The sequence below is a fragment of the Micropterus dolomieu genome, linkage group LG18, assembly GCF_021292245.1.
Source record: "Micropterus dolomieu isolate WLL.071019.BEF.003 ecotype Adirondacks linkage group LG18, ASM2129224v1, whole genome shotgun sequence".
Taxonomy (NCBI): Eukaryota; Metazoa; Chordata; class Actinopteri; order Centrarchiformes; family Centrarchidae; genus Micropterus; species Micropterus dolomieu.
The window spans coordinates 8,024,729-8,033,402 of record NC_060167.1 but is presented as its reverse complement, the minus strand read 5'-3'; the positions used below and the strand labels follow the sequence as shown (position 1 = coordinate 8,033,402).

General features: G+C 41.7%; 1 protein-coding gene across 3 annotated transcripts in view; it reads left to right on the top strand.

Annotated features, from left to right (window-relative positions):
• Window positions 1-866: 866 nt before the first annotated feature.
• LOC123987575 (filamin-B) overlaps window positions 867-8,674 on the top strand; it is a 71,573-nt gene continuing 63,765 nt past the window's right edge. For all 3 annotated transcript variants that reach the window (XM_046076582.1, XM_046076581.1, XM_046076580.1), the window contains exon 1: window positions 867-1,304. In XM_046076582.1, coding sequence (XP_045932538.1) covers window positions 1,013-1,304 — 292 coding nt within the window. In that variant the 5' untranslated portion in view covers window positions 867-1,012. The remainder of the gene's footprint in view (window positions 1,305-8,674) is intronic.

The following is an 8,674-nucleotide window of genomic DNA, read 5'->3' as shown; positions in this document are numbered from 1 at the left end:
GACAAAATCAGCCATTTCAAAATGTGGTGGGGACAAAATCAGCCATTTCAAAATGTGGTGAAGACAAAATCAGCCATTTCAAAATGTGGTGAAGACAAAATCAGCCATTTCAAAATGTGGTGGGGACAAAATCAGCCATTTCAAAATGTGGTGAAGACAAAATCAGCCATTTCAAAATGTGGTGGGGACAAAATCAGCCATTTCAAAATGTGGTGAAGACAAAATCAGCCATTTCAAAATGTGGTGGGGACAATATCAGCCATTTCAAAATGTGGTGGGGACAAAATCAGCCATTTCAAAATGTGGTGAAGACAAAATCAGCCATTTCAAAATGTGGTGAAGACAAAATCAGCCATTTCAAAATGTGGTGAAGACAAAATCAGCCATTTCAAAATGTGGTGGGGACAAAATCAACCATTTCAAAATGTGGTGGGGACAAAATCAGCCATTTCAAAATGTGGTGGGGACAAAATCAGCCATTTCAAAATGTGGTGGGGACAAAATCAGCCATTTCAAAATGTGGTGGGGACATGTCCCCAGCGTCCCCAGTGTAAATGACACCTATGCTTATGTCGCATTTTACATGTACGACTTAAAAGTGTTTTTTATGGTGATGTATTAGTACTTTTACTTAAGTAAAGGATCTGAATACTTCATCCACCACTGTGTAAAGTACAAGTACCTCAAGATTTAAGTGCGGTACTTGAGTAAATGTACTTAGTTACATTCCACCTCTGTCCAGAAGGAGGCAGTGATGCAACATAGAGGATGGCAACTGTTGCAAAACCTCAAAGAAGAGGTGAAAAAAGTCCGAGCTTTAAAAGCAGCACCTGAACGCAGCAGCGGGCGGTCAGTCTCAGTGAAGTTAAAAAAAAACTTCAGACCACCTTCAGGCTGCTCCGAGGAAACTCCGCGGGACCACAAAACACGCTCACCGGCACGCTCTCTGACACATTCAACCAAAGTCCGGACAAGAAGCGATAAAGATACCGAACAAGTAGCGCCGTTAAAGATGCCGGCCACAGAGAAGGACCTGGCTGAGGACGCTCCGTGGAAGAAGATCCAGCAGAACACCTTCACCCGATGGATCAACGAGCACCTGAAGTGCGTCAACAAGCGGATCGCGGATCTGCAGGTGGACCTGGGCGACGGCCTGAGGCTCATCTCCCTGCTGGAGGTCCTCAGCCACAAGAATATGTATAGAAAGTACCACCCGAGGCCCAACTTCAGGCAGATGAAGCTGGAGAACGTGTCGGTGGCTCTGGAGTTCCTGGACAAGGAGAGCATAAAGCTCGTCTCCATAGGTGAGTCCATTCATTCCTCTGGAGGCTTCTTTAAGGCTCCAAAACCACCATCTGTTGATCCCAAAACTAGTTTGTCTGTCAGCGGGGAGTCTACACATGACAGGGATGCTGGTATTACTAATATTATTTGTCCCAGTAAAGCCTCCCCCCGCCAGTTTTCCCAGTTTATAGCCCCAACACACTGTTATTTGTCGTGGAATGTACGGACTGCCTTCAATAGTGTAGTGTTTTAAAGTCAAACTGTTTCTCACATGAATAGATATATCACGCATTATTGTAAAAGATGTCTATTGAATTAGTTGGTCCCACTCTTTAATTCGGCATACATGTCAAACACAAGGCAACAAATATTCCTATAAATTCTTAGGTTTTATAGGTGGTTGCTGCCGCCCTCCTGGCTGCGTTTAGCCGGGAGACAGAAGGCGCTGGGAATCAACTCACTTTTAAAAGTTTATATTTCATTTAATTTAACGCCGTTGTGTATTTTATGTTAGGTTAAAGTGAAGAATGGGTTAAGATGCTTCAGAAAAGCTTAACATTGCTGTTTCGTGATGTAGGCTATGCACTTTTTTCCGGAGACTAAAGTTCAGTCCCTGCCTTTTGTCCTTTCATTTAACTTATGTGGAGGTTTCCCGGTGTTCCCAGTTTTCTCAGCTTCTTACCAGTATGTTATAAAATAAGCACGTTAATGAAAGGTCCTGCCTGGTAGAAGAAATAATTTTACTAAAATCACACGTTTTTAATGATTTACTCCCAGTTTAGTTAGGCCTAGTTTGCGTCCTGTTGGCTCCTGTGCATGGAGAATATATGTGACAAGAACTCCTTGCCAAACTGTATTGAAGAACCCTGAAGTTTAACCTTGCCATGCCTATCCGCGATATCAGAATACTATATTTATTTTGTTAGAGTATTTATGGCATTGACACGAACTCATCTTAAAATCGGCATTTACATAAATCACAATTTAGCCAAACGTTTATTGAAAATCTCTGATAATATTCACATTTCTGCTGTCTCTTCAGTTTAACAGTTATGTGAAAGACTACTATGAGAACTGGAACCAAATCAACTCTTTAAAGTTTAATTAAAGTATGGGTTGCTGAGAGAACCAGTCATATCTGTTGCTACAGATTGGGTCCCACAGTAATTACTGATGAAATGCATCATGTTGTTGAAAGCAGCATTAAAACTGACAGATTTCTGAATGGAGTTTGGCATGTTGTGGGTGTTGAGTCTCCACATGAAAACTGCAGAGTGTGTTTTAATGAGCAGGCTCCCACAGAGAGAGGACACACCTGTGTTAATGAGCCTGGCTTCATGTGGAGAGGTGAAGTCTCGTGGTTTGAGTCTTGCATGAAAACAGTTCACCCCAAAATTCACAAAGCCAGAGCAAACTGTTGTTAATTTGTTTTTTTCAATTGTATGAGATTCAACTTGATCAGCTTCCACTTGCTGCTTCATATTTCTCTCTAACAACCTGCTTGGTGTTGTGTCCCACACATAATTACCACACATCTGATTTTAATTCAGCCTCCACCCAGGCTGCACAATACTGATAATCATCATAAAGCAGTTGCGTTTCTGAATATTTGCTGTATAATAAAATAATCCAGATAACAAATATTTCAGTGTTAGTTTATCTTTTTTTTTTTTTTAGCAAAGAAGAAGCTCTTTTAATGAACAACTGATGGTTGTCTTATATTCTTCTCAGCAGTCAGGGCATTATGTTAAGAAGCTGTTGAAGGCAGATGAACAGAAATAAAAAGTAATTCATGTTTACGTTTCGCTTTCTTTATGTAGTTTTTGTCCAACTGTGACAACCTGTGAAATCCCCGAATAACCAGTCATGTTTTTAGCTGATTGGGGAGGGAAAAAAAGAGAACAAGTTTATATTTTCTCACCTGTAGTGCGTTTTGTTTGTTGTCTTTGCTGATGTTGTTTGTTGCACACAGTGAGGAGACTGCTGACCAGCAGACACTGTGTAAATAATTAAATAAGTGTACGTCATCGCTGGTCTGTCACACTGCTGTCAGGTTTTTTAAAATGTGCAGTCTGGTCAAATAGTATTTCACACAACAGGTCTCTTATCCTTGAGTTACTCAGTTGTTCTGGGCCTGTTTGGTTTGCAGAAAACAAATTAAATGACAGAATAAGGTTTTAAAAGTAAAGTGTTGTAATGAAAGTGACAGGTAGGTGACGCTTTGAAAAGTCAAGTGAACAGTGCAGTTAATGCATGCCGTCATGCAGTTGGAGGCCCGTCAATCTCTTTGGCTGCTTGTCTCGCAGAATGCTTGTTAGGACTTTTTGAGTTGCCTGCACACAGTAGGTTTACAGCAAAAATCTTACAGGTTCATCTAACGAACATCTTGCTCAAAATCTGTATGAGACTGATTTATTAGTTTGAAGGCAGTCTGTGTGATGAATGTCTGAGTTGCGTCTCGTCCGTACATTTTGTATGATCAGATATTTCTGATTTAATTTGAATGTTTGTTTTTTTTTTTAATTCAAAGTTCTTGTTTGGCTGTTTCAGACTTCATCAGACACACTCACATTTAAGAAGTTTGACTCATTTGTTAAAGTGTTTTTTTAGAAAAAGATTTTATACGTGTGAAGTAAAGTCTGAGTGACGTGTGGAGCACATTTTTCTCTATTAAACGTGTCCCCTTGATTTTATGTGGAGCTTTAAACACAACTGATGGAAAGTGCTTTCAGGCTTCTGATAAAGATCAGCTGTCTATTTTTCTGAGTATTAAGAGAAAGTGTAGAGCTGGGTTCTGTGGTAGAAAAGCATTGTGGTGATTTTCCTTTGAACATCCCCGTCCTGCTTGAATCTTATTCTTGTTAACTTCAGGTGCTGATCTGATGCATGATGAGCTGCACCCATCTTCTTTTTTTTCTTTTTTTTTTTTTTTTAACCCATAATCCCTTTTTGTTTCGTTGTTCTTGTAGCATTCGCTTGTTGTTGCTGTTGTTGACGTCTCTTTGCTGCTGAAGGAGCTTCAACAGCATCACTCTCCGCTGAACCACAGGAGGAGAATCTTGCTCAGGGTTCTTATTTCCTGGTCTTCTTTGGGATCTGATTGCACTTCAAGTCATCCTTGTGTTTGAAATAATTAGTCAAAGTCAGACTGAAACAAAAACTGATACTAAGGATCCTCTGGAAGTCTGTTTTCACAGCTGAACTGAGTTCAGACGTTGTTTTTCTCAGACCGCACCAGAGTTCACTTGAAATCCAGGTGGACCAAGACTTCTGTTCTAGATTCAACAGAAGCTTTTATTTGCTGTCAGATGTACCGACTTTTGTGGTTAAACTCTGGTTCAAGGAAAGAACTACCCGTTTCGAGTGTGAAACCACCCTGGGACTCTGAGGCTGGTCTGTGTTTGGTGATGGGAGCGGGCCGAGGTCGGAGCGTGTTCAGGGATGTTAAACTGTGGCGGTTATTTTTTTTCCACAGTAGAGAGGAAATGACTGGGTGGGTAGGGGACACACACACTCTGACGGCCCTCTGGCCTGTTTGGTTGTGCCTTGTTTGCTCCTGTCTTGCAGTTTTGTGTGTTTTGGTAGGCGGGGGCGTCCACATGGGCTGACTAGCAGCACCTGGGCCCAGTACTCCCAGTCACTATAAAAGCTGCCACCTTAGTCTTCTCAAGGAGAGTCTCTGCATGTGTGCTGCTTGGTTTCTTTTTATTATTTCACCCACAACGCTGCCATACTTGACACACACCCACTCACATCTGTCCACTTCTCATCTCTTTCACTATTTAATTCATGTTTTGTAAATAAAACGCTTCAAATTCAAGTGCATTTATTTTGGTTTCCTTCCTCCCTTATTTACCATGGCCTGTTTGAGCTGGTCATGACACAAGACATGACCCAAGACATGACCCCTTCTGTCTTGTTGTTTGGTCTGAAACAGAGCTCGGGTGACGACTTTCACACCAGCCTAAACGAAGCAAACCAAACGGGCAAGTGCCGCTGAGTTCGACTGAACAAGCTGCTTTTTATCCACCTGATACTTGTGTTTTCTGATGTGTAATGAGCCTTTGCTGCCTCATGTGTCGGCTAGTGTGGCCACAGACTTGTGTGAAGGGTGTGTCTCATTAAATACAGGTGATGTGTACTAGTTTCTTGTTTAATACCTGCAGCCAGAAGGTTTTGTAAATCTACGTCATGTCCTGATGAAACTGTTGAACCATGCTTATTGTGCAACATGAGAACATGACTCTTGAGACATTTTATTGAACTCTGTTAACACGTTGGTACTTTCCACATGAACACTGAGCTGGACGGGATCCAGCGTGGTCACACAGGTAACATTTGTTTGTCAGATACCTCACCTCTGTGACAGGAAGAGAGTACCAGACACACAGAGGGAGGGAGAGGGAGCGTGGGAAGGAGAGGTTTGCGGCTGTCAGATGTCGTCGTCTTTTCAGTGTTTGTGTTTTGTTAATGGTTAGCTGTGGGGCCCCTCAGGGAGGCCCCCTGGCCTTTGTCTGTAGCACACATTGAGACAGATGGGCAGGAATATTTTCATCACTTGTCCCGTTGGTTAAATTATTACACACGTCATGTTAAAGCCTTTCATTAAGTTAAATGAGGAGTCTGTACATTTTCAGTTCCCAGTCTCTCTTCTGCTGTTTGTCGGACTGTTTGGTCGTTGAGGCTCTGCTGCTTTCACAGTCTGCTGGGAGATTTGAATGACGGGAAGCTGCGAGTTGTCCTCCTCAACATTTAACCCGTGTGTGTTTTAGCTTTACTTCTTTGCTCTGTGGGACTCCAACAATAAGTGCCAACAATTTATTTTGCCACAAACTGAGCTTGAGTGTTTGTTAAATCAGACAAAATGTGGAAATGCCCTGTCATTACTATTATTAAAGAAGTATGTGGGCTACGCATGAACAAATATAGTTTGATTTCCAAAGAAGAAATCACACTCGCCTCGCCTCCGTTTGGCCGTGCTCCGTTTTCCATTGCAGATAGTACCCAGAGATAGTACCCCTCAGTGTAGCTGGTCGTCATAGCGACGCCACAGATAAGTACTGCGAAGTAATGTTCAATGCGACACGCACACAGCTGTCTCTTGATTTCTTGTTTTCAACATTACTCAGAATGTAAAGACTGATAAGCGGTATGAAAACCTCCCCACCTGTGTTTTCCTCTGCCATTGTTGCTGCGGCGGTCTGCTGTCATGTTTACGCCAAATTCTGATCCTCCCATCTGAATGTAGCAGCTGAAATGAAGACTCATCAGACCAGGCAACGTTTTTCCAATCTTCTATTGTCCAGTTTCGGTGGGCCTGTGTGAATTGTAGCCTCAGTTTCCTGTTCTTAGCTGACAGGAGTGGCACCCGGTGTGGTCTTGTGCTGCTGTGGCCCATCTGCTTCAATGTTCGCCGTGTTGTGTGTTCAGAGATGGTTTTTTGCATACCTTGGTTGTAACGAGTGGTTATTTGAGTTTCTGTTGCTTTTCTGTCGTCTCAAACCAGTTTGCCCATTCTCCTCTGATTTCTGACATCAAGGCATTTTTGTCCACACCTGCTGCTCACTGGATATTTTCTCTCTTTTGGACCATTCTCTGTAAACCCTAGAGATGGCTGTGCGTAAAAAATCCCAGTAGATCAGCAGTTTCTGAAATACTCAGACCTGGCACCAACAACCATGCCACGTTCAAAGTCACTTAAATCCCCTTTCTTCCCCATTCTGTTGTTCGGTTTGAACTTCAAGTTGTCTTGACCACACATTTAGTTGCTGCCAAGTGATTGGCTGATTAGCTGTTTGTTAACAAGCAATTGAACAGGTGTACCTAAAAAATAAAGTGGCCGGTGAGTGTACAATTAATAGTAGATCTAGATGTCAAATGTAGATTGAATAAAAAACAAACAGTTGACGCTAAGTCAAATCATTTTTTTGGGGCCACTGTGGCTGTAAACATTTATGTCTTTGTTTTAATGATGTGTGAGCGGACATTATCGAGTATACCACCTTGTCTGTGCAGTCACATTATGCATGCAGTACACGTGTGCTGGAGTTAAACAAGCCGAAGAATTCATGACTTAAGTTAAAAATAAGAGAACAAGCAGTTCCAGGAGATCAAACACTGCCAGCCTCGAAATCTACGTCGATTGAATCGCTAGATGTGGATCAACCTCACTTGCTCAAAAGACATCAATCTGCTATCAAACTATGTTTGAAAATCTGTTAAAGACCGCAAACTAACCACAGCACAGAATATCAAGCATATGAAAAGCTTTGACAGTCAGCTGTCTGTGACGGGCCTAAACCAGCCAAAGTACTAACACAAAAACACACTGTTCAAAAACCCCAAGACAAAAGCTACAGACAGAACTCAGGACTAATATAGCCAAAGATGAAATCGTTAACTCCTACTAGACTGAAACATTCACTAAATGTGTTGGAAAACCAAAAGTGGGAGCTAAAAGGCTAACAGATAGTTTGTTGTCAAATCTGTAAGTTTTTATATACAAGGGGGTGGTGATGGAGCAGTGGATGAGACACATGCCTTTGGTGTGAGAGACCCTGGTTCTGCTCCAGAGGAGTGCGACCTCTGACATATATAGCAATTGTAAGTTGCTTATGAATGAATAAATGTATATTACCTTTTTAATGGACCATGATGCTTGACATGGTCCATTGAAGCGGAGTGCAAAGGCTCACAGTGCCAAGCACCAACAATTGCACCCATTCACTTCCAGCACAGTCGAATAGTTCCCAGTGTCTATCAAATAGTATATCTTTGCTTGAAATGCCCATCCCTCAAAGGTATTTACCCGCTGATATGTTCCAGCATGTAGTGCTGCTAGTGAGGGGAACCAGGTGAAAACAGGCCCGACAGGATCTGTAGAGAGACACAGTTTAACCTGCGATACCTCGGGGCTGTATATTTTGGGATATTGAAGAGTAACATTAGCTAGCGGTGTGGAGTGACTGAAGCTTCAGTCTCTGTTTTAACCTGGAGGACAATTATTCTATAAACATATCTGTTACATTTTAATATGCAGCAGTGATTCAGCCTACGTCCACTTCATTAGAAGCTTTATTTATTTATTTTTTTTCTTGGGTCTTTGTTGCTGTAAAGACTCTGTCTGGTTACTTGTCTTGCTGCACAGTAGGGCTGAACAATTATTCAAAATTTGATCAAAATCTCAATATGGCCGACTGAAATTATCAAATCGCAGGAGGTGCAATATTTGTTAAAGATTAAATGTGTGTTAAAATACCCTTTTAAATTAAATACACATTCTGCAGAGATGTTCATATTGCAGAGGCTTTAAAAAAAACATCTTTGTTTGGTACAGATACATTGTTTTACTGCTCAGCTCTAGATCCACGATCAATCTTTTCTTATCCAG